Here is a 27,856-nt window from a genome sequence, read left to right as displayed (position 1 = left end):
AATGTTTTGAGTAGGCTATTTGTTATGCCACCATTTTCTAAAATGTGAATTCTATTAGATTCTCTGAATAAAGATATCTTTCGAAAAAATTTGTATTGCTCAGTATCTTCTATGATAATTTGTATAGCAGTGTCCGTCCCTTAATCTCTTAACATTCAAGAAACTGATACTTCATTTTTACTTAAAATATTTTATTTATTTAAGTAGAACTTTGAATATTTTGCTGTTCCGTTTATGTATGACCCCTTAACATAATCCCAAATTTTAAAATTACATGTCTCAATCAGTTTTTGTGATATAATAGTCATCTTTTATTGTGTTTGATTTTCGGATGAATGCAAACTTTTATTAAATATAACTGTAGAGAGAGACCAGATGGTCATATAAAAAACGTCATGAATCTTTGAAATCTTTGTTTTTTGATTTGAAAGTTTTAAATTTATGAATATTTTTCTTGTTTAAAACAGTTTTGCAATTGAAAGTTTATGCCTGTGACCAGTGGGTAGGGCCACTTTAGGACTTCTTTATGGATTTTAATGGCTGTTAGTGAACCTTTATTTAGTAATGGGTCTTAATGGATGCTAATGATCCTTTTATGGTATTAGTGTATAAAAGTGAACTTGATAAGTATAACAAAACTGAGAGTATTTCATAGCTGCCAAGTTTTCTGATTTTTGATCATATCTTGCAATTTTAATTTCAAGATCTACTGATTTTTAATTTATCTGAATTTTGAGCATCTCTTTCTAGTATAATTGTGGAAAAATTTTTGATTTTGAAGTTACAAAAGAAAATATTATAAAGAAGATTTTCATAAATTAAAAATATTAATTAAAAAAACTAAGACATTAATATATTGCAATGAAACCTAAATTCCACCAATTTCATTTTTTTCCTCAAGTGATTTTTAGCATACATTTTTATTCCTTCTAAACTATTTCAATCTAATACGTAGATTCGTAAAGGTTTTTCTTTCCTGTTCAGGTTTTAAGTATCATAAATTTTAAGAAATCACAGAATCAAATGAAATTAGCCAAAAAAATAATTAATTCATTATTCTAAATTTTAATATTACATTAAAACCATGTTATAATTAGTTTAATAATTTGAATTATGCAGTATGAAGTTGCTCATGAAAAATGTTAAATTTTCCACTATAAACATAAATTTAGTATATAACATTATTACAGAATTTTCCTTTCTTTGTGCAGTGAACGAAATTGGCATATGGGTTTCGAAAAAAATATTTAAATATATTTAAGACTATATCTTAAAACTATCTAGTTTGAAGAAAACATACTTCTTTACAATCAATCATAATGAAACAACAATTTATTAAAAAATTAACACAAAATCATAGAGTCCAAAAAAGACTTATCCCTCTTCTGAAGGGTGGTTCTTTTAATTACTCGGAATTACCAGACTCTTTTTTTTGGGGGGGGGGGCATGTATTAAGCCAAATAAATGTAACAAAATGCTTAATTAAAAAAAAAAAAAAATAGATGGCTGCAAAATATCTGAATCATATTGAAAGCAATTTGTAATATATCCAAAATGCATTTTTAATCACCCTAAGCATAATTTTTGTCCTCTTTTGATGTAATTTGTTTTAACCCTTTTGTGCCGACTATTATGCAGACCTGCCAACATGAAACACATTCATTTCTCAGCTGGCATGTTAGTGTGACAAAGCGTTTTCTCATTCAGCCTCACCCGTGACGTATTCGTGTTTTAGAGTTTTGGAATGTTATAAAAATTTATATTTTCATAAAATTTGAGATACATATCTACTTGAATTGAGAAAAAGATGACTCACATGCACTTAGATTTTGATTATATAAACATACAGGGAGAGGCATGTTCTGGACTTGCACACTGAAGGCTCTTTAAATGTACTCATGGTATTTATTAAATGTTATAGGAGAATCTCCCCCCCCCCCTTTAAAGCATTTGGTAGTTGGGTTTGCAATCCAGTTTTCAATTGAGAATTATATCTTATATATGTGAAGTGTTTCTATTTTGAGCTTTACAATGTCAAAACATTGAAAGTGTTTTAACAAATTATCTGAATCTAAATTAAGTTATATCTATAACTTTATTGTTTAAATGGGAAAAGGAAAAGAGTCAAAAGAAACTTCAGAATTATATGGAGAAAGAGTTGTTAAATATATGCTTGAAGAACTTACCAAGAACAAAGGTTATTATTTATACATTGATAGTTTTTTCCATGTCTCCATCACTGGCAAATGAACTCTTTAGACTTAGAGCAAATACTTGTGGATCTGTAATGAAAAGGCAAGTAATGACTAAAATTTTTCTTTTGGCCAAAATGAAAATTGCTGAGATGATGGTTTTGCAGAACAAAACCTGAAGTGAACTATTTCCAAAGATAGATGGAAAGTACTTTGTTCAAATGAAAGTTTTAAGAAAGTGTGATGGTGATGTTTCTTTGTTTACACTTCTGCAAAATTTCTCCAACTAGGCAAATGACCTGTTATAAGTATAAAGATTGTAACCTAGGACTGTGTGTAGATCCCTCCTTTGAAATTTATCACACTAAAAATGAATTTTAAGTAAATTTTTTTTATCACTTGTATAATGTCAGAAGTCACTAACCTAGAAGTAAATACTAGAAAACATTAATATGCAAAATAAAAATATTGAAATATATGAAGTATGTAAATAAAAATATATAAAGTATCTACCTCAAATATACTGTACTCCATTTTAAGGGAACATACTTAGCGTTAAAAAATAAGTCTGTTTTATGTCTGTCACAGTGTTAGCAAAAATATGTGTCTGTTTCATGTAATGATTCAGGATCAGGGCGTTAACATTATTGCTTTGTAACAAAATTATTATTTAAATGAATGATCATTAATCAAGTTTAGAAATTGTCTTAAATTATATCTTAATATTCTTTGTTACTGAGATTATAGAGATGATTTCGATGCTTAAAAAAATATTTTATATTTATTATATAACTTTTGAGTTTGTGTTATTTAAGATAAAAGTGAGTTAATTTTGTTTTGCTTTTAGAATCAATCAAGCAAAATGTTTATCATTCCTCATAACACAGCATTTTTGTTTTGGAAGAATATTATTTATATTTTAGGATAGTTTTTATTATATATTTTTTAATCATCTTTTACTTTTCTTTTAGCACCCGAGGTTTTAAAGAACAAAGGTTATAATAGGTCTCTGGATATGTGGTCTGTAGGGGTTATAGTATATGTAAGGTGAGTTCAGTTCTTGTTTTATATTTTTCTAGGTCATTTATAAAGTTTTTGGGTTGTTTTTGTAAATTTATGTGAAATATAGTCGGTTATTTATAATAAGGACAATTTTTGCATCATCTGATAAAAGCCACCGATTTCAAATGTTGCCAAGCCTTGATATAAAATCATTTTCAAACACCAGTTGGGGCTGTTTAGGTTGTCAAGGTGTTTTGGGATACATATTGCCAGAAAAGACCAATTTTCTGAGAGTTTGTTCTGCAGATAACTTTTCTCTGTTAATGAGTCTGATAAATTCACCTGCTAATTGTTCACTTTCTTCAATATTAGCAAATTACAGTATTATTGTTGCTTGAAGTTTTTAACTGCCTTACAGCATGGAACTTTGAAATTTAGTTAATCACTATCTTCAAATATTGCAGCCAGTTTTTAAGTTAATTTCTTTTTTAAATAACTTGGCTTGAGCCTTTAGTATTGAACCTGTCAATGTACACCATCTCTGTAACACTGTCTCACCCATTCAATCTTTATTTTATCATGATCATTACTTTTAACATACGAATAATTTTTATGTTATTCATTGTGTATGGGCTGTCAAAAGGCACAAAAAATTCAAAAAGTTCCTCTTTAAAAAAAAATACTATTGATTGTGTATTGTTTGATTACTATTGAAATATGCTTACTGTTTGCAGATCCTACTGGATCTCCAGAATTAAAAACTCTTTTTCACAAAATCAAAAATTTAAAGTTCACTTTAAGATAGCTGTATTAGCTTGCAAAAAGTAATAAGCTGTATCATATTAGGAAATTAAGGAAGAGTGCAATTTGGTATGTTAATTGAAGTTCTTTGAAATCTTATTCTTTCTCCTTCCCCCGACTGCTATGTCATCAAAACCAGCATGAGCAACATCCCTCTGAAAACGAATATTAGGACTTTAGGTCAAATAGAAAAATAATACCACTTTCCTGCAAAAGCACTCAAGGTTCAAAATTATGGTCATTAGGAGCATCAGTCAGTGTATTATCATTGGCCACAAAATGAAAGTGACGTTTAGGAATCTTAGTGAATCAGGAGAAAAATCGCTTTTATATTATACTTTTTAAAATGAAAAAAAAAAAAAAAAGAATTGAAAAAATTCTTTTTTGCTAGTGGTCTATTTTATATTAGAGTCTTATTTACATTAGATCATTCTGAATACTGAATTTTTGCATTTCATATTTTGTACTATATATTATTAAATTCAAAATTAACTGCTAAAATTAGGTACTTCTTATTGTATCATACATTCTGTTTACAAAATCTAATCTTTTTCACTTTCTTCATTAAAAGTTATTTTCTTTTCAGTTTGAGTGGAACATTTCCATTCAATGAAGAAGAAGATATCAATGATCAGATACAGAATGCAGCCTTTATGTACCCACCAAATCCATGGAAAGAAATCTCACCTGAAGGTAAAATATAGCTAAATATATCCTTTCCCCCCTATAAAAATTAGCATTTCCATAATCTGAAAATCACCAACATATATATGTTTTTTTTTTTTTTTTTTTTCTCTAAATAAATACCAGAGATACTTTGAAAATAAGCATTTCTATAATTTGAAATTCATCAACATATTTTTTTTAAACAAGAGAAAAACCTGTCGGATTGCCTGGAAAAACAAAATCGCTTTTATTTAAAATTGGTACCAATCTATCACAGATTGAATTCTGCTGAATAATTTTAAACAGTCTTTATTGAATGTGTTTAGTATTTCAATTTAATATATTTAACCAACTTTAATAATAAAATATTATTGATGAATTAACTTTGATTGCTATTTATATTAGGAATTACTTTTCGTGTGTTAGTCCCATTAGTGGTCAAGTGGATAAAACTGCTGAATGTTGGTTGCATGACCAAAGTTAGAATCCTGGCAAGTAGCTATTTTTGTGGTTTTCTTCATGTGTAACATCTGTACTATCCAGTTTTCCTAAGAATGCATCCCTTTTGTATGGCAGATAGCCGTTGTGTGCTCTGCCATAATAAGCTAAACAAAACTTTTCTTACTTTACTAGCATTAAAACTACTAGTCCATCAAAATGACAAATTGATAGAAAACCCTTGGATGACATGGTGTACATTAATTATCAATAATCCTGGCATTAATAACATTTGGGTGTCATGCCAGAGGTGGTTTCATAGTTAATTGTTTTTCATGTATCCCATAATTAAATGCCCATTGATTTTGTGTTAATTAAAATCATGTTCAATTTTGATTATGTTCTTCAAGTCAGCTGAAACATTGATGATTCATTTCCATCTTGCAGCCATTTGTCACATATATACCAAACTATCCTATGCTAGTTGTAAAAGCCATATTATGATTCATATATTTTATTCTTGTAAAAAAAAATGCTAAGAATGATTATCGTATACTGATCTGACTTTGTAGTTTTTAACACAAGCAATATTAAATGTCTTATATCAACCATAGTGATATTTTTTCTACATATTTTGTATATGAAGATACATATATATATATATTGTGAATTTTAAGAGGTAGTGCAGTTTTATGATGGTACTTGTGACAGTGATCAGAAGAATGTGCTGTTGAGTTATTAAAGCTTTATTATCTAGTTGTTATTTATTATTATTATCTGTTATCAACTATATAAGTATATAACTATATAAATATTATTAACTATATAAATTTATTATTTAAATTTTATAAATAATTCTAGCTGAATATCTTAACTTTTTTTTTTTTTTTAAATTCTAGACATAGTAATTCTTATAGAAATACCAAATTTTTTCTTGGAAGAATTTCATCATAATTTTATATTTTTGAAGCATAATTTTAAACTCTGTATTTAAGGTATGATAGTGATAATCAGATTTGCTGTTGACTCATTTTTATACTTTAAATATCATATGCATTTTTGGTATTGTATTTCAGTACTATTAAAAGAGCATGATGTTTTCATTTCTTTCTTTTTTTTTTTTTTTTTAAATTTAGTTAAATGTTATTGATTAAAATTTGAAAGTACAATAGCTGTACATTTCAATTGATTGTATACATGTATTTCTTAAGTTGTTGTTATTATTATTAGCAGCATCACTTGGATAATATTTGCTATTTATAGTATATCATAATATGTAAGGCTTGACATATATTGTCTAACTTAATCCTGCAATAGGAAGTATTTTTAGTAAATGAAAAGTAAAAGTTAAAGAATTCATCTTTCGTGCTGAGTATCTAGTCTCAAGTTATTATTAATTTTAATGCCTGTAGCTACCAGTTTGAATTCAGATGAGTTGAACAAGTTTTAATTAAAAAAGCTTGTTTGAAATTTGATTTAACTGAGAATCTCCTATGTCATTATTGTGGATATAATGAAATGAATTGATTTAGACTTTCTTGTTAATTTTATTGATATTCAACTGAAAAGTTCTGATGTAGAATTAAGCTATTAAGGTATTAAATCACATGAGATCGAGTAGGTCAAGTAGCCGATATACCACTGGTCATCAAAGTTAAAGGATAGTGACAGAAATAAAATGTAACTGATACCCTATAAAAATTATTAAAAGAAATTTTTACAAAAGCATTAGTTAATGTAGATTACAATGTCTGACAGTTGATTATTTGCAAAATATTGAAATTAAAACCAAATTTATGGACGAAAAATTATGGAAAAATTAAGTTATCTGTTGCGGAAATTTTTTTCTTTAATCTGTTGTATGGTCACCTCAGATATGCGTTGGTGAAGTCTTGTGGAATTGCACACCACTCTTCTAAAAGTGGCTTGTTTATCTTCTGGAGGGTCTGGGCAGGAATTTGATGCACTGAAATTCGGTTCCCTAAGACATCCTAAACTTGCTCATTTGGGTTCATGTCGGGTGAGTAAAGTGGCCAATCCATTTGAGTGATATCTTTTGTTTGCAAGTATTCTGACACCACAAATGGTGGATAAAGCCGAACATTGTCATCCATTAGCAAAAACTGTAGGCCAACAGTAACCCTAAACAGTGTAACTTGGGGTTCCAATACCTCATCCATATATCTCTGAGTGGTTACAGAACTTCCTTGTAAGATACGCTGCTCGGAGTGTACATTTGTTATGATTCCTCCCCAAATCATTAAACCACGGTCGTGGAAATGGGATATTTCATGGACAAGGGAAGACAAGTTCCATTCCTCTTTCCTGATCAAAACATGTCTAGAATAACATTTCGGGCTACATCTGGACTTGTCAGTAAACAATACTCGGACCTAGTCCTCTTGACTGCAGTAAACATGATGATGGCAATTTAAACAGGCCCCTTTGGAAGCTCGAGTGAGTGGGACACAAAACATCAGTTTTTCTCGCATACAGTCCAATTTCATTAAGCCCTCATGCAGCAGTAGAATGGCTAATTCAGTTCCTGTGGGAGCCTGATGGTCTAAAATGAATTCTCTTGTAGTCGCTTCACGGTTTCTTCAAGCCAACAATGACAGAAAACAGTTTTCTGATGCAGTTGTTGCTCTTAATCGTCCTAGACCAGGCTGTTTTATCAACCGATCCAGTGTTTAAAACGTGGCTCTAAACTCTTAATATAACACCTTGAAGGATATTCAAATCTGTGGCAGCATCCATTTGCGTTTGCCGTCCCTCTGTTCTACTGAATACTGATCACTCTTCAAATAACACTGCAGATTGGAATTCCAACATTCATCCACTGTGCACCACATTGTCAGTCACCGAATTTGCATATTTCTAGCACTAATGTGTATAGGCACATGCAATTTTGCGTGCAGTTGCATTTAATTAACATAAGCAATTACAGCATTGGACATTGGTTTTAACATTAGTGAGCATATGTTTTCTCATTATACTTTAATTTTGATGACCATTGTGTAATTGCAGTGTAAACAGATACTTTTAAATTAGATCTTAAAAATAATTTTAAATCAAAAAAGATGTTCAAATAACATTTTAAAAATATGCATGAAATAATAATATTTTTAATAGAATATTCATATTGCCATTTGATGTGGAATTTAAATTTTCATTTTTTATACAGCTATTGATTTGATTAGCAATCTCTTACAAGTAAAGACTAGGAAGAGATTTACAGTTGACAAATCTTTATCACATTCATGGCTACAAGTAAGTCTTAAGAAAAATTATAATTTATTATGTAGGTATTGTATATAGCAAAAACTGAGTAAATGCCATATTGAAACTGAAAGTTTAAGAAATTTTGTAGTCAATAAAATGCATAAAAATTGCTAAAAATTTCTCACCACCTGCTTGGGCAAATTCAAAATGATGCAGATGTTAGTAAATATTGTCAATTCCCCCCCCTTATGTGTCAGTAAATAAAGAATTGGGAATACTTTAGAAGCCTTCATAACAGTATCCCAATATGTAAAGGTACTTTCACTTTTGTGCAAATTGGTCTATTCGTCACGAGTGTGCTTCAGTTTAATTGTACCTGCATTAAGGTGGGCCGAAAAAAATTAAGAAAAATTTTTCTACTGCTATAACATGAAGGCATGAAGACAAAATGATTTTTTGACAAAATGACAACTTTTTTTGTGTTTCACATGCTTTACACGTCCCATTAGGAACAACTGCATTTTGATAGTAGTGTGTTTAGTAAATGTCAAAAATTGAAGAAAAAATCAAAATTTTGCTATTTTTCAAAAGTTTAGAATGTGGTGTGCCTACAGAAGATAAATTTTTATCTGAAATTTCCTTTTTTTTAAAATTTTGTATAGCTAGTCGATAGACATCTTATCTGGGGTATAGTGGTAGAAAAATAATAATAATTTTAAAAAAGTCTAGCCCACCCCAACCTGCACTGTTATGGAAAGATCACTTCTAAATTTAAAGAAGGTAACCTTCGTAAGAGTGTGGGCACCTTTATGCCTATACTGTTTAAGCTTTTTTTTTTTTTCTAACGAGAATAGCAAACTGAAATGTGTAGCAATGTTTTATCATACTGATGCTCAATCTTCACGAAGCTTTCTTGAAGTTCAAAATTGATGTTAATAAGGGTGTAGATGTTATTTTGTTAGCACATTCTTCTGAAATTTCATGTGTTTGGCACATATGGCCTTTTAAGGCTTTGTGCCAGGAAATTTACTACCACCATCACCACCACATCTTCTGAAGATTTCTGTCTTGACATAAATTTATAAGATCTTTATGATGGGGAACCATTATAAAGCATTCTTGTTTTATATGTATGATTAGTTTTACTTACATTTTAAAATATGAACTTCTAGTAAAATTTGTACAGATTTTTTCAAAATTAATATTTGTGTTTTTAACATATTTATTTTTGAAGAATCACATACATAAAAATTTGCTGTTATTTTCACATGTGGAAAGGCATAATTTTAAATGCCTTGATTGGATACTTTGTGATTTCAGATTTCAAATTAAATTTAATTTTTATAGTCTTATTAAAGATGATTCATTAGAGCGATTTAATTTTCATATACAAAATATTAAACATGTGAAGTGTGTTTTTAAAAGATTGCACAATCAAATATTTCCGGGTTAAATATATTCATTATAATTTCTTAGTTTTTATGGGAGAACCAACCTGTTTTTACTTCATTTGAAAATTATTTAAATCATAATTTTGACAAATGTTTTCAATACTTGTATTGCATTTTACCAATTCCTTTGTGACTTTACTGAAAGTTACTGGCAATTTTCTTTGTAGAATTTACTTCACAGAAAGACATTAAAATTTCAAAAATATGTTACTTCACTAAAACATATTGTTGTTGCTTATAGATGACAGTTCATCTTTTGTCCATGTCCTTCCCAGTTTTCATGGAGAATAGGTAGGCAGCGGATTCAAGGGTCTTCTATTCCTTCTTTCTCTTTTAGCACCTTCATGAAAGGACTTTCATTATGAAAGGAATCTAAATGAAAAGGGGGGGAAAATTTACATCTTTACATTATTTTCCTTTTCATTTTTGGTATTTTTTGCACTTATCATGCAGTTTGCCTCTTTTTTTTTTTTTTTTTTTTTTTTTGTGCATATGGTTTGTTCCCAACTGAATATGAGATGGATTTTTAACATTTTTAATTTATCTTAATGTAATTTTGCATTGTTACCACCACTTGTTGTTGCTTGTAGCACACAATCGGATTAGGTTTTGAACTGTTTTTTGCATAAATATAAAAGTTATATGAAAGAAAATTACTAACATAATTGGCAATAGCCCTTTTATTGTTTAATTTTTTTGCTTACAAGCTCTTCAAAGAATCTGTAGTTTGCTAGTTATGTCATTATTTTATCTGCAATGATATATGTTCAAACAAAAATTCTTGTCTAATCACTATTCATAAATCAAAGTATAGAGCTATCATGAGCATTAGATATCCCCATTTTCTTGACACTCTTTCACTATTTTTGCTTTATCATTCAAATGTCATGCATTCAAAATTCATAAACAAATCAATTAGCAAGACAAAAACAGTCGCTATTTGAACAAAATAGGCAAGTGTACAGTACAATAGTATGAAGAACTACTTGGTCATCTTAGGAAAAGTCATCTTTGTGTGTGCCTATGTATCTTCACTGATGAGTTAATCTGTATTGCATATTAAAAATTTGATCTTGAGTTTATCGAATAATTGATTGATTCTATATTTTATTATTTTTTAATGTTTGTGTTCCCTCATCAAGAAATTTGGGGGGAGATGAAATGCACAAAATTATTTTTGCGCTTATATATTTCAATGTGCTGAATTATTTAAAAAATATAGTAACTAAACTGAATTATATAAAATCTGGACAGTAATTACTTTGAATAATTCTTTTATAAATCTTCTCATATGGGAACATCAGAAAATTTTCTTTAAATCTCTGAAAAATTATGTATATATAATTTTTTAATTCTTTGAAGGACTATCAGACATGGTGTGATCTCCGAAGATTAGAATCAGAAGTTGGGCAAAGGTATTTGACTCATCAATCGGATGATGCTCGGTGGGAAGCATACAGGAAATTGCATAATCTTGAACCCCCACCTCCGGTGCCTCAGGATGCTGAAGAAAATCTAATGACTTTTGACACCCCCTTAGAACCATCTAGAAATAGTTCTGGAATTTTTGGGCGAGTTAGACTGTAAATATCTAATTCTACAGTGTTGATACATTCCATTGGCTTCCAGTTTTTAAGCTGAAATATATTGCATTTCTTATATTATATTAATATTTTGAAAATATGCAGCTTTAGGTTTTAGTTTACATTTGTTGAAAATCATTTACATATGTTGAAAAATTTTGCATTACCTCTTTAACTGAATCATCGCATTGTTTTTTAACATCATTCCAAAAAAGCTTGTGCCAAAATTTAGAAGTATAACCTTTCATATCTTGAACTTTTAATATTTTTTATGCAAGTTAAAAACAAATATTATCATTTATGAATTTTTCTTATGTGATTTTAATATAGAAAGCTTAAACTTTTTAGAAAAATTTAAAAATGGCTATTGAACTGTTAAACAAATGTATTTTACCTATATTTACAATGATATTACATTGCTGTTTACTCAGAAATATTTTGTATCTGAAAATAATAAAAATATTTATTGTTTTTAACATTTCATTTACTGAAGCAACAAAAATTAAATATATTTCCTCAATTTAACATTATTAACAAAATTAACATTTTGTAAAAATTGGAATTTTTAAGAATAATATCTGCCTTTTCAAAGCTTCTAAACCATATGAGCTGAACTATGAGATGCGAAGTTTGGCATATGCAAATTTATATTTATTAACATAGCATTATAATCTTTATACTTCTACAATTAATAAAATTACATTGAGTTTTCAATGAAAAAAAAATATAGGATAAAAATAAATTTGAATATCATTTTTTAAATTTTTATTGTGACATGTTTTTAAAATCCATTAATGCATCTCTGATTACTTGAATAGGTGTAATGATGACTGTGATATCAGACATTTTCAGAAAGTTTTGTTTTTATTTTACTTTTTATATGCTTATATCAAGGGTGACTTGCTAACAATAGTACATACTTCTAGAAAGCTGTGTCAGGAATAAAATGTGTTCGTATGGCACTGAATTTTTTTTTTTTTATATGTACAACTCCACCTAATTCAAATTGCTTGAGGTCCTTTCATTCAAATGACTGACATGGCATGCTCTGTTTCTACCCTTCCCTTAAAGTACACAATAGCCTTAAGTGCAGTTTTCCCAAAAGTATTGTATATAAAAGGGATTCTTTTATAGTTCCTTCCTTATCTTTAGGTTAAAGATGACTTAGTATACACACATGCTAGTAGAAGTTCCTTTATTATTAACTAGAGAAGATATCATTTGAGAAACTTTCATGTCTCATTGTTCATAAATAGAGGAAGAAGTGCGAGTCTGAAATGGAATTTTGGACTTTTTTTTTTTTTTTTTTTTTTTTTTTTTTAAGTAAACATGTGAGCCTTGACATTCTAAGGGTTAAAAAAACTTAATTTAGATAAATCAACTAGTAAGTATTGAAAGTATTTCCACATAACTTTCATGTTATGCGGGAAAATAGGAAACTAATGCAAACTCAACTTTACTGCTATTGACTATGAAAGATTTATTTCTCTATTTTGAATACATAGTCAGGGTGGTGTGTAATGATTGTGGGATATCGTTCATATAGATATTATAGTAGATGAGCTCAAGGAGACTCCCTTGCGGGATGCCAGCCTTGATAGCCCGTGGAGTAGAGAGTGAGTTGTTTACACGAACGATGAAGTGTCTGTTCTTAAGATAGGAGTATGACATGAAATGCTAATGTATCCTTATAAGAGATTTTACAGTTAGAAGACTATTATAGGTTAAAACTGATAAAAGAACCTGCATTATTAAAGAAATATACTCAGATATGAAATTTACAGACACTCACTGTAGAACAGAATGTCTGCTCTGCAAGCAAAATATTTTTTTTTTTTTTAAATCTGAAAGCCTTTAGATTTTATATTACGTCCAAAAAAGGCATTTTTTTTAAACATTTTGTGTGTTACCTTTACTTATTAAATATGTTCTTCGTACTTCCATAAAACTCAACAGCAATATCACAAAATAATTTGAAAAGAGCATAACTTTAGAATTTTCGATACACAGTCTTGTATACTGGAGATAAAAATGTTGTTTTTTGTACAGTGTTGCTATTGTTTGCTTTGAAATCATCGAGTTTTGTTAAAAATTCATTAAAGTTTTATAAAATCTGAAATAGATAATAAAACAAATTCCAAATTTGGGTTTCCAGATGCTCATATTTGAGTGGACTATGTTATTCAGAATTTGATGTCTCTTAAGTACCATTGTTTTTTCACAGTGCAAGAAAGATATATATGTTCATGCAGATTCTTCATTATTTAATTTCTTTAAATATGATGCAGGGCTCCAATATTTGATGGAAAATTTTGAAAAGTGAAACACCATTTACACTGAAACAATGCAAAATGCCAAAACGAAATTAATAGCCCTTCTGGGCAAATTGCCCCTTTGGGATAGTAATAATAATAAGTGTTTTAAGGGCAGCAGCAGCAGAGCCATTCAGTAAAATGTCTTCCCACTATATTTAGCATGAATAGATGGTGTGTTATAGAAGAAATTTTTTGTGTCGGCTGAGATAACTACAATTCAGAGTTTCAATTTTTGAAATTAGTCCATACTTTTATATTGAATTCGAATTAAATGTAGAGTGAATTCTTTTTAAGATAACCATCTACAGTTCCAGATGATTTAGGGTGTTCCGTTAAGGTGCTTCTCTTAAGAAAGATGATTGTTAGTTGCAGTGGTTGTTTATTTGCATAATGGACTTATTCAAGATATTTGGGTTTGTGGGGAAAAAATACTGAAATGTAAATACAGTAAACCTGTTTATTAATAATTTAAAATAAAATTATGAATTAATTATACAGATAAGTAGTAAATAGTATTGAAAGATGATTTAAAGAAATTTATGCTTAATTTTCTGAAACTGTAGAGAAATAATATTTTAAAATAGCAAATCTTACATGTATAGCAAAGAAATATCACAGAGATCTTGTCATTACAAATTTTGTTTAATAATGCCCAGTTACATGATCTAATTGTTTTAACATGTTTATATAAATTAGAGCTTTATTTATTACCTCACATTTTACACTTTTTTATCCACCAGAATTTTTCTGTGTCTTTAGAAGTACATGCATTAAACATGGATTTAAAAAATACCTTTTTATCAATCAAACTGAAGTTCTACATCATTCTTTCAGTTTTTCAAGTTCATGATAATATCTACTCAGTGGAGTCCAACCTTTAACTTGATGCGAAGAAATTAGAATTAAAAAAAATTTCATGAGCCACAATTATATATTGCACATTTTATATTTTAGTTGTAAATGTATATAATACACAAACACTTAAAATGTGTAGTATAATATGTTAAAGAAAAAGTGTAATTATGTAACCTTTATATTAAAAATTTAATAAAATGCAAATTAAATACAGGAATATATTTTCCTGTATTTGTGTGAAACCTATAAACCTGCATCTATGTGGCAAAAAGACTCACATAAAAGTAATTTTCTCTTTCCCCCCCCAGTAAAAATAAATAATATTAGCATTATACAGACTCACCAAAAATAATAAATTAGAATACTACATACCTGTCAAGTTCGTAAGAGCAAAAAATCAAGATTTTTGAAAAGAAGGAAAAAAAAAAAAATTCAGATTTTATATTACACCCAAAGTGGCTTTTTTAAATGTTTTGTGTGTTACCTTTATTTATTAAATATCGAGTTCTTTGCACTTAAACCATAAAATTCAACAGCAATATCACAAAATATTTTTAAAAAGCATTCTTTAGAAATTTCCGATACACGGTCTCGCATGCTGGAGTCTATACAACGTTGCTTTTGCTTGCTTTGAAATTGTTGAGTTTGTTATCAAAAATTCATTAAAGATTTACAAGATCTGAAATAGATAATAAAACAAATTCTAAATTTGGGTTTCCAGATGGCTGTATTTGAGTGGAGGACTACGTTATTCAAAATTTGATGGCTCTAGGTATTGTTGTTTTCTCACAATGCAAGAAACATACATACATTCATGCAGATTCTTCAGTGTTTAATTTCTTTAAATATAATGCAACTCTCTAACATTAGATGGCAACAGTTTGAAAAGTGACACACGTTTATAGTAATTCGACACAAAATGAAATTAATAGCCCTTCTCGGCTAAAAAGTTTAATTTTACAGAGAAACCTACACCACACGGGACAAAATTACACAAATGATATTATTAAAATAAGTGTTTAAAATAGCTTTTTTGCTTCATTGAAATATAATTTGGAAACTGCATTTCATAACATTTATCATGTTTTTTAAGGTTCAGAAAAATGTTGCCAAAATGAAAAGTAAAAATTATTTGAAAATGTAACAAAAATAATTTAAAAACCTGTTTTATTTTAATGTCAGTTTTTTTAAACAAAAATTTTTTTAAGTATTATTGTTTTAATGACATCATAATATTTTTATATTTATTAAAAACAGCAATGAAATTCACAAACCTCAGAATCAATACTTTTTTAGATAAATGTATTCCAAAATCACCAAATGTTGATAAAGCATGAAACTCAGAGACATTAAACAAAATTCATATTCTAAAAACAATGTATGTACTTTTTTTTTTTCATGTAATAAGGAGAACAAGCAGATTTGGCATAATTTGTGGCAACTTCTAAAAGTTGGCAGATATGATATTAGATTAAAAAATAAAAGACATAAATAATTGAATTTCAGTCACAACAGAAATGCACATTTATTATAATGAAAATATATTTATACTAAATTCATATTCTAAATAAGAGCCTAGTCGTTATTAATTAGCTTGATTTTGTTTCTCCCATTGTTCAGGTGTTAAAGTTTTCTGGGTGAATGCATGAATATTTTTCATTTCTTCTTTCAGTATTTCATTTACCATCCTATAATGGGCATAAAAATGATTTTAGACGAAATATTTTCTCTCTCATAATTTAAAATTTTATTTTAAGCAATGCTTCTCAAAAACTAGCAAAAACTGAATATAGAATTGTCATTCCATATGAATAAAATATTTGGATATTACAGTTATCCTGATGAAATATAAATTAAAACATCAAAATCATTAAATAAATTCTATTTAAATATCAAAAACTAACATTTCATTGAGCATACAATAAAATTTGTTTTATTTTTTAAGTATCTATCTTGTAATATATACATATGTATAGGAACATTCTTCTGTTGACTTTGGGAAAAAATAATATGAAAATATAACAACTAATTCTCAGATCTTTAAATGTGCAAATTCAGTAATGTTACTGATGAAGTTTAACAGTTCAACAGTACAGTCACAAATGAAAAAGATCAGTGATTGTGATGGGGAGTTTAGTAAATTAAACCCTCGCTGAACACGTGATTTTGTGTATATGAGTTATCTTAATTGTCTCCATTTAATTTCTTCAATGTGAGAATTTCAATTACATGTTGTATGCTGCCAAAAACTGCCCATATTCCAATAATTCTTTTTAATGACTGGTTTGAGAATTCATTCATTACAGGAGTGAAACATTGTTTAAAACAGCAAAACTCGAGTTTAAAATTTCTTCTAATTTTCAATACTGCTCCAGGATATTGTGCTGAAGCCCTCACAACAATGCATCTAAATGTAGAGGTTTTAAACTGAACACCACTAACCAATGGATCAAGAAATCATAAAAATAATCAAAGTCTTTTATGTCAGGCAGGTTTAAATCTTGAAAATAAAGCACTAGATGAAGGAAAGCACATTACACTTATTTTGGAAGCAATTAAACATAAGACACTGCACAAAAATGATTAAACTCACATAGGAACAAGTAAATTCATCAAAAATGAATGCTTGTTGGCAGCACTTCCAGTCAGAAATTATCTAAAATTTTAAAGGGTTTATTAAATTGAAAATGAAGCCATGGAAATCACACATATTGCAAAAGAAATAGGAACAGAAGAATTTTGAGACATGTAGGAAGAGGAAATTAAAGAATCAGTCAAAAATGACACACATAAAACGACAAATGAAGAACTGGATAATCTTGTAACATTATCACATGATGAAAGCAGTGATAGTGAAGAAGAGCCTTTAACATACATGTTAAATAAATTGTTAAAAAAGGCACAGGAATGTAACTTTTATAATGCAGATTGATCCAAATGAAGAAAGAAGAAATTTTTTTATGAGTGACATTGAAAAACTTTGCATGCCTAAGAAATGGTTAAAGAGTTCCATCAGACATTGTCCCAAGCAAAAGTTACCAGCTATTTAAATCATTTAAAAGTACCTACATAAAATTAAGTAGCAACAGAAATCCTTTCAATTAACATTTGTTTCCTTTTTCCCTTCTAATTACAATAACATTTAAGTTTGTATAAATTATACATACTTTCTTAATCTAAATTATACCTAACTCGCTTTTTTTTTTTTTTTTTTTTTTTTTCCCATAGAAAGTTTGCAGAAAGTGATTTTGCTGTACACACAATATATTAATGATGTTAACTCTGGCATTCAGTAAAGATTTATTGTATCTATCTAAATGTGTATAGAAAAACAATCCAACATGCATTAATATGATGCTGAAAATGCTTCATATGGCTTTAAGGGAAAGTACTTATTTTTTTCAATTTTTAACTTTGTTCAGTGATTTTTTGTTTTTGTTTTGTGTTTTATTAGTATGTTATATTTTTAAGTTATGATTTTGTTAAAAAACTTTTATTGAAGCAATTTATGAGCAAATAATGATACAAGTTGATCATATATCAATACTGAAGTTTGACCACTGCTTTCTGGAACACAAATTCTGTAAAATTCAATGAATAAGACCTTTTTGGTTAAAAAAAAAAAAAAAAAAATATTGAGCAATACTCTTTATAAGGCTACACAAGGTGGCAGTCTTCACAACTTAACCTTTTAACATCAGCAACATATTCTAAACTGATATTATGTTTTTAATTACATACAAGCATTTTGCTCTTCAGTTGTGTATAACCTGTCACGATGACCTCCAACTTCAATATGTTAGTCATTTTTTATTGTATGGGAATCAAACTTTTGTAGAAGTTTTAGTTATTTTTTCGAGAATAAGGATAATTACACGGACAGGAAGAAGCATGGCATATAAGAAGTTGGCTTTCATAATTTTTCCAAAATTTATTTTTTAATTTTAAAATGCCATAACATGAGAAATTTCCTTATTCAAAGTATTTTTCCTTTCGCAAGTACTATATGTTGTGAAAATAAGGCCATACAAGGACTTCAATAGATACAATGTATACTGAAGTTTAGCATGAAAAATAAAAGCCTACAGAATAAATCAGTTGTATTTTGTCTCTAACAAGAGGAAGTCTTACTCTTGTTAGAGACAAAATACAACTGATTTATTATAGAATGGATTAATTCAACTTTTAAATGGCCCAGCCTCTCTGTAGCATTAGGATACAAAACAAAGAAATAAAAAAGATATGGATTTGATCTCTGAATCATTTTATTTCTTCTCTTGAATAATTCTCTTGCATACTTTTAGGTATAATATTATATTGTCCAGACTATACTGACAGTTCTATTGTTGGTTTGAATTTCAGAAACTTCAATTTTTTTAAACTCGCAAATCCTAGGCCACAAAATTTCATAATTCTGAAACACTACTTTTATTGTTCCATTCAATATTACTAAAATAGGAATTTAATATAATAATATATAAAATAGAATAGATGTGTACTTATGTATTACTATAACCAGCTTAATACAGTTCAGCAATTTTTTGAGATGAAAAAAAAAAAAAAAAAAAAAAATCCTTTTACACTTTTGTGGTAAAATATTTAAAACATTGTATCCCTGCACAAACTGTGCTGCAGTTTTTCCACTGCAGGTAAATCCCAGAAGTGCATATTTCAAAAGAGAGTTTTAGGGGAAAATATCGTTATTGATCCATAAAAACAGAACTTGGAATAAAATAAAAAGAATACATGAAAAAAAGGTACGTTATTTGCTTTAAACTGAAGAACTATTTATGTTCATAGTTGCCAGGATTTGATGCACCTGGAAAATTTGGTGACTTTGAATAAAGTGACTAAGATAATATGTATTCATTCAGTATTAAATATACTGAACCAAAGACTGAAGTATTTCCAATGTGAACTATTTGCATGGGTTCAATTAGTATATGATTAAACTGCTAAACAAAATGGCTTATATAATTCCTGGATTTTATTAAAATAACATTTCTGTCAAAAAATGAGATTCATTAGATGATTAAAAAAATATCAAGTTTTAGCAGCTATTATAATCAAAATTTTAATCTGCAACTCAAGAATGTAGAAACATTCTTGCATATGATTCTTCACACATATTATAACAAGAAATTTCTAACAAATAAATAAATAAAATTTTAAAGCACTTTTAGTACTCCTTCTTTGCAAATAACACTGAGAAACTTTGTTCAGATTATCAGAATTTTCTTAACATCACCAAAACCAGTCTTTTCCAGTTTCAGTTCAGAAAACAGAATACAATTTGGGAAAGATAAATCTAGTAAATAAACAGGGTGATGAAATACAGTTTTGCTAAGGCCAAAAACTTGTTAAGAAAACAACCAAACTAGATAAGTCACTGAACCAGTATCATGATAAGCAATATCATATGCAAGCAATTATGTTCCCTTGTCACTGTTGCAAGTACACATTCAAATACTGCAAACAGATGCTTAAAATCTTTACAATCCTTGAAGAAATTTATTAATTACTTCACCAGAATTACAGAATAATAAGCAAAGTGAGGCTACTGCAGGCATGCTTTTTTGGACTGAGATGATTCTAAGCTACTCCAAAATTCTAACACTTACTATAACTGTCATTCATAACAGCATGAACCTCTGTATCTAACATCCTCAATGAGTCATATGTTGCATATATTAATAAAGCATTATAATGTGATATATCTTCTTGACTGAGAATGGATGACCTATGTATTTTAATCATTCTGAAATAATTTGACTCACAGCAAAGCATTTGAATGGGACAGTATGTCATCAGTGTAAAATTGTTTCATGCCATAATAATTTGAAACAAAATTTTATATTCCTTCCTTAGTACTTCATAGTTTTTGCTGTATCTATCTTCAGCATTCTTACTATCACCATTGAATTTTACAGGAACATAGTGTTACTCTGAAATTTTTCATAACAAAAATAAAGTTTCAAAATAATGGCACAGTAATCTATTTACTACTGGTATAATTTAGTCTTGAGTTATGATATTAGACAAGAAAATACTGAAATACATCATTTAAGTTATAAGAATAAACTATAGTTAAAAACGTATATTTCTCTCGCACAACGAATCGCTGTCTCATATGATGAAATTCACATCGTGGAAACAATATTCTTCAAGCTGTTTAAAAACAAAAGGATAATCATGAGAAGCTGAAATATTAAGTTTCACCATGTGTTGATACATTACTAATCTTTGATATTGTAATTTACAGCTAAAAATTTTAAAAACCCTTTTGGGTTGATCTTTGGATTATGGTAACTTGGCGATTTTTTGGCAAAAATTTGGCGACCAACTCTGCTACAGCAACCCTCTATTTTTTTTTTCGCCGCCATTTTGTCTTCATGAAGTAAACACATGTTTCTTTTCTTTTTATTTACTCAACACTTTTTCCAACAATCTACTAGCCGAATTACACTTATGCTAGAAATTTTATGTAACAAAACTGCTTAATCATGGCAAATATTAACTGCAAAATTGGAAAAAAGTGCCCAATCGCAAACTCCTTGCGCATTTTTCAGAATAGCACATACACATAAAGCATTTACATGTCGACTAATTTTTACTTAAAAAAACATCCCAGAATTGCACAAAAATGGCATTGCACACACTCTTAACTTTATCCATCTACACTGCTATTTTCTCATAAATTACAAAAATTTGCACGAAAATGCAGGAAAAATTTCTTAATCTTTAAACTCGGTAAAAAGCACATATATGAAATTACCCGATCGCGAAAAAGTATATACCCTTCCCAAAGATGAACATTTCCACGTATAAAATAAATAAAATATCCAAAAACTTTTACCTCTAAATTATCTATTATATTATAAACATCACCAACGAATTTATACGCAAACATTAAAAACAGTTACAAATACTTAGTGTCAAATATTTTAATTATTTCCATACACGTTTACTTCAACTGAAACGTATACCAAATTCCTACAAACATAAAATTCACAAAACAACTATCATTTAATTAAAATATCACTAAACCATGTACACGTCGACTTTACTTAAAAAAACATCCCAGAATTGGGTTAATCTTTACATTATGGTAACTTGGCGTTTTTTTGGCGAAAATTTGGCGACCAACTCTCCTACAGCAACCCTCTATTTTTTTTTTCCCGCCGCCATTTTGTCTTCACGAAGTAAAGGCATGTTTCTTTTCTTTTTATCTACTGAACACTTCTTCCAACAATCTACTAGCCAAATTACACTTATGCTAGAAATTTTATCTAACAAAACTGCTTAATCATGACAAATATTCACTGCAATATTGGGAAAAGTGCACAATACCATACTCCTTACGCGTTTTTCAAAATAACACATACACATAAACCATGTACATGCCGACTTATTTTTACTTAAAAAAACATCCCAGAATTGCACAAAAATGGCATTGCGCACACTCTTCACTATATCCATGTACACTGCTTTTTTCTCATAAATTAGAAAAATTTCACGAAAATACATGACAATTTTCTGAATCTTTAAACCCGGTAAAAAGAACATATATGAAATTACCTGATCGCGAAAAAGTATTTACCCTTTCTAAATATGAACATTTCCACATATAAAATAAATAAAATATCCAAAAACTTTTACCTCTAAATCATCTATTACATTATACACGTCACCAACGAATTCATACCGCAAGCATTACAAATACTTAGTATCAAATATTTAAATTATTTCCATGCACGTTTACTTCAACTTAAACGTGTACCAAATTCCTACAAACATAAAATTCACAAAATAACTATCATTTAATTAAAATATCACTAAACCATGTACACGCCGACTTATTTTTACTTAAAAAAACATCCCAGAATTGCACAAAAATGGCATTGCGCACACTCTTCACTATATCCATGTACACTGCTTTTTTCTCATAAATTAGAAAAATTTCACGAAAATACATGACAATTTTCTCAATCTTTAAACCCAGTAAAAAGAACATATATGAAATTACCTGATCGCGAAAAAGTAATGAACATTTCCACATATAAAATAAATAAAATATCCAAAAACTTTTACCTCTAAATTATCTATTACATTATACACGTCACCAACGAATTCATACCGCAACCATTACAAATACTTAGTGTCAGATATTTAAATTATTTCCATGCATGTTTACTTCAACTAAAACGTATACCAAATTCCTACAAACATAAAATTCGCAAAATAACTATCACTTAATTAAAATATAATTAAATTCAAAAACACTACTTAAAATATAAATGAGCACATACATTAAATTAATACATACATAAATACCCATTTCGAATTCACTTTAGTTACGGCCATGGGATCCAAAAATTCACGAACACTGTTTCACACAACACAGAATAAAGCCAAATACAAAATTTCCAGATTTTTTCCCGATTTCCCCCTTTTTCCGATTAAAGAACTGTAATTCGTCCATTAATATCACATGACATATCCCATGATCTCTCATTTCCCTCACACAAAATAATGCGTAATCGGAACTGAGTACTGCTCACATTATTACCAAAGTGCCAGGTAGTAACCTTTATCGCCTCCAAAATGTCGCCAAACTACCAGTTACCATATTGTAAAGATCAACCCAGAATTGCACAAAAATGGCATTGCGCACACTCTTCACTATATCCATGTACACTGCTTTTTCATCATAAATTAGAAAAATTTCACGAAAATGCATGAAAATTTTGTGAATCTTTAAATCCGGTAAAAACAACATATATGAAATTACCTGATCACGAAAAAGTATATACCCTTTCCAAGGATGAACATTTCCACGTATAAAATAAATAAAATATCCAAAAACTTTTACCTCTTAATTATCTATTATATTATAAACGTCAGCAACGAATTTCTACCGCAAATATTAAAAATGGTTACAAATACTTAGTGTCAAATATTTAAATTATTTCCATGCACGTTTACTTCAACTGAAATGTTTACCAAATTGCTACAAACATAAAATTCACAAAATAACTATCATTTAATTAAAATATAACTAAACCATGTACACCTCGACTTATTTTTACTTAAAAAAACATCCCAGAATTGCACAAAAATGGCATTGCGAACACTCTTCACTATATCCATGTACACTGCTTTTTTCTCATAAATTAGAAAAATTTCACGAAAATGCATGAAAATACTCAACGTATACTACTCAAACGTATTCCAAAATACTACAAACATATAACTCACAAAATCACGATCATTAAATTAAAATATAATTAAAAATTATATAAAAAACATTACTTAAAATAGAAATAAGCACATACATTAAATTAATAAAAATTACATTACAATCCTAATTACTTTAAACTAAATCATTGCTAATAACAATTTTCCAATAATACCACATTAATTTATTTACTCCTTACATTTAGAACAATGCATAAAAATAATATCCTCAAATGATTAAAAAGACTAACTTACCTAATCTTCTTCAGAATCTTCATTACGTGGCATGCACACATCCCTACAGAAAGAGTTCCAATCGGCTGCAGTACTACTGCTAATTTCTAAATCCGAAATCCAGACAAAATAATTTTTCCAAATTTACCTCCTTTTCCGATTAAAGAACTGTAATTCGTCCATTAATATCACATGACATATCTCATGATCTCTCATTTCCCTTACACAAAATAATGCGTAATCGGAACTGAGTACGTCTCACATTATTACCAAAGTCCTAGGTAGTAACCTTTATCGCCTCCAAAATGTCGCCAAACTACCTGTTACCATATTCCAAAGATCAGCCCCATTTTGATGTCTTAAACGTAGAGCTGTAATGTACTAGAGAGAGAAACGGCAACCCTGAAGGGGAACAGGAATGCGAACCACGTGATGTTTGGAACATTTCCCACATCTTATTTCCCGCGAATCTTCCTTACCATTACAGTTCTATGGAGAATTTGTGAGAAGCAAGTGTTTTGCGTGTAAGCGCATTGTTTCGGACTTCAAAAATGATACTTTCGTGCTCCGCATATGGATGTAATTCCAGATATGTGAAAGATGGAAGAGTAACATTTCACAACTGAGCTTTTTCTAATGTTTTAAAACCTAATTTTATAAAATATAGAGGTTTTTTTATCCACTCTACTTGCCTTTTTCTAATAAAAAATAGATTTTCTAATTTTATATAATATATGCATACTTGAAATAACATTTAAATAAAAGTATCTTAATATATATGTATGTTTCTAATAACTGTTTTCTGAAAAAAATGTTAAAATTTTAGTAATACAATATAATTTTAATTAGTCTAGTATTCTGCTTTGGCGACATTTTTTATACACCAACAGACTGCTTTGAATACGTTTGTTTATATATTCTTTGTATGCGTTTGCTCATGCGGACATGTGTGAAGTAGTAATGTATGTATTTAATACTTGGTAATGTTGATGTAACACTGTGTAAGAACTGCATAAAATTATGTTTTTTTTGGGGGGGATATGAATGACTTTATTTTATCCCCTTTTCTTGCATCCAAATATAACAAATTTGTTTACCTTCAATCACGTATTTTCTTTCTTATATCATGTTTCTGGCATTTATTCAAATATTAAGAATTTGTTAAGTATTAAGAAAATAGCAATTATATAGCAGTTAAATTTCAAAACTTTAATAGTTTTAAGTTTCTTTTTAAAAATAATGAACATTATTTAAATTTTACCTTCTAAAATTATTTAAAATAAGTATGACTACATTGTGCAACGTGCATAATATATATATATATATATATATATATATATATATATATATATATACATATATTTGCTAGTAAAAGGAAGTCTTAATTTACCACCTTTTTGTTTCATAATTTAATTATTTACCACTCTCTCTCTTCCTTTTAACTTATATCTGCTATATTGACATCCATTTTTAGTTCATTTTATTTAATATCTTTCTCACTTTGATTTGCCTACTCTGTAGTTCTCTGTAATACACCGTATTAAATTTCCTTTTCGTATTAATATTAAATTTCCTTTTTGTACTATTTTCTGTTTTCACTCATTCTTTTTATGTTATCTATTTTTTTATTTTTTATTCTGTCCTAAGTACTAAAAACCTTCTTTTTTATTTATTTATTTTACTTATTTATTTTTTAGTTTGCTGTTAGTATATTATTTATTATTTAGTTTGTTCTCTCCAGTTTTTTTTTTATTTTATTTAAAATTTTGTAGACGCCGATGGACATATTGCAAAATATTATTCTACAGCATGAAAATTATTTAAATTTTAAAAATTAAAATTTAAAATAAAGTTAAATTTTAAAGTAGAGTGTCCAATTTTAGGGAAATTATTAATTTTGGCTGGTGTTTATCGATCTAACCTCTTCTGCAAATTCAACGGCAGCCTCTGCGAAATGACGTCTTTCCAAGTTCGCATTTCGAACTGAGAGAAAAGAGAGGAAAATATCACCAGCCATGGCGATAGTACGCCAAAGTCTGGATTCAGTTCCATTTCATGCCCAAACTTCTGCAGCTCATTCCTGTGCCACTTTTTCACCCGGTTTTGAATGGCGATGCTCCGTCTAGTATATAACAGGTCTATGGTCTTAAACACGCTTCATTAAAGGGATATAGCTGCAAAATGCTTCCATAGTTTAAGTTGCATTACTGTAAAAAATGTATTATATAGTTTGAAATTTCAAAATATGCTGTATTTTATATTAAGCCTATCAGCTTCAGTTAAACATTGAACATGTAAAAACAGACAAATGTACAAATGTTAACTTCAAAGACAATTAAATTTAGATTTATCAAAGCAATTAAATATAATACATAAATAAATCTGCTTTGCATAAAGAAATAAGTAAACTACTATGTATATTTTGATCTCTTGTTGCAGGACTTTATTTTGAATATTTTTATTTTTGTTTTATTTTTCCCACCCTCTGAACTCACCTTATCATCACATAAAATGAATGAATACTGCAAAAGATAAATAAATAATTCTTTAAAATTTATTCTTCACAGAATTTGCTTGCATTTTTGTATTCATTCTAGAATTATTGGCATACCATAGCATTTACTTTTTTCAAAAGATGATTTTAAAGCCTGATGACGTGAAATTATGTAAATAATTATCTACATAGCAATTTTCAATACTAGCTTTACATAGACAATTACATATTTTTTCTAGTCACAGGAATAAAATTTTCAGCATACAAATTACCTTTATTATAAATACATTAATGACTGTGTGCAAGATCAAAAATATTTTACGCTGAAACATATTTATATCTGGGCTACAACAAACAATTCTTTTTTTATAATTCAAATAGTAAATACTCTCAAAATGTGTCATAAACTAAAAACTGCCATTATAATGATATATTAAAAGGTAAAGATGAGAATACCATCAAGTAAAACATTATTACCTGTGTCTCTGCAACAAAGGAACACCTTCGAATTTTTTAGTCACAATGATAGCATTGAATTTTGCACCACAACCATCCGATAGGTCTTCCACAGACTAGAATGTAAAATAATATTTATCATACTATTATTAAAATAGGAAACTTTTAAATATAGTCAAACATAAAATGATTCCAGAATAAGCTAAATCATTTACGAATTGTTTCCATATTTTAATGTATCTTAACTGTATCTAAAATAACACGATATATTCTTGCAAGGTAAATTTATACAGAATAATCGTTTTTTAACATACATTATTTTTACACGCCGTTTATAAAAGAAAATCGATACCGCAGAAAAATGATTAGCTTATTAAGGAACACACAAGATAACGGCTTATAAATATGAATGAAATACTAACAATAAATGACGTATCTAATTCATTTTTTAATTTCTTCTCAATATACTCTTGAGAATAAACAACCATTGTGCTGCTTTTAAAGATAAACTTTCTACGTATGTTTTATTTTTCAGAACGAATTGACGAAGATTGTGAATAAATAGAATTAGTTATTACAGCATATTGCTTCGCCGTTCAGAATAAGTACACAACAGTCTTTTGGTGCATCTTACTATTAACTTTCTACCTAGTGACGAAAAGGTAAGTAATGAAAAAAAATAAAAAAGGCTGACCACAAATTATTTAAATTTAATTTATAAATTTAAAAAATTATTTCTCCTTCTTCAAAAGAGGAATTGATATTTCGATCAGATGATCGCCCTCAAGTTAGATACGTTTTATACAAGATCTATGATAAACTAAGGTCCATACAAACCTGATAGATATTATAAGAATTATCATCTGCATTTAGAAATTACCACTTGTTGAAAAGAATAGACACTCGCGGG

General features: G+C 28.5%; 2 protein-coding genes across 3 annotated transcripts in view; one reads left to right on the top strand and one right to left on the bottom strand.

Moving 5' to 3' along the window:
* Positions 1-12,097, top strand: part of LOC118183582 (serine/threonine-protein kinase D1-like) — a 72,554-nt gene extending 60,457 nt beyond the window's left edge. For both annotated transcript variants that reach the window (XM_085813074.1, XM_085813075.1), the window contains exons 18-21: positions 3,164-3,239; positions 4,582-4,688; positions 8,284-8,369; positions 11,135-12,097. In XM_085813074.1, coding sequence (XP_085669200.1) covers positions 3,164-3,239; positions 4,582-4,688; positions 8,284-8,369; positions 11,135-11,359 — 494 coding nt within the window. In that variant the 3' untranslated portion in view covers positions 11,360-12,097. The remainder of the gene's footprint in view (positions 1-3,163; positions 3,240-4,581; positions 4,689-8,283; positions 8,370-11,134) is intronic.
* Positions 12,098-16,031: 3,934 nt separating this feature from the next.
* On the bottom strand, positions 16,032-27,581 carry LOC118183580 (bolA-like protein 2). The gene is made up of 3 exons (XM_035353178.2): positions 27,369-27,581; positions 26,968-27,062; positions 16,032-16,213 (listed from the first exon to the last, which is right to left on the bottom strand). Exons 1-3 carry the CDS (start codon positions 27,432-27,434, stop codon positions 16,111-16,113), a joined length of 264 nt encoding a protein of 87 aa, XP_035209069.1. The 5' UTR covers positions 27,435-27,581; the 3' UTR covers positions 16,032-16,110.
* Between the last annotated feature and the right edge of the window lie 275 nt (positions 27,582-27,856).

The sequence above is a fragment of the Stegodyphus dumicola genome, chromosome 3 (genome assembly GCF_044657685.1).
Source record: "Stegodyphus dumicola isolate Sdum_Otavi_A_Nest chromosome 3, ASM4465768v1".
NCBI classification, from domain to species: Eukaryota; Metazoa; Arthropoda; class Arachnida; order Araneae; family Eresidae; genus Stegodyphus; species Stegodyphus dumicola.
The sequence above is the reverse complement of the archived record's forward strand: the minus strand, read 5'-3'. Positions and strand labels throughout refer to the sequence as shown.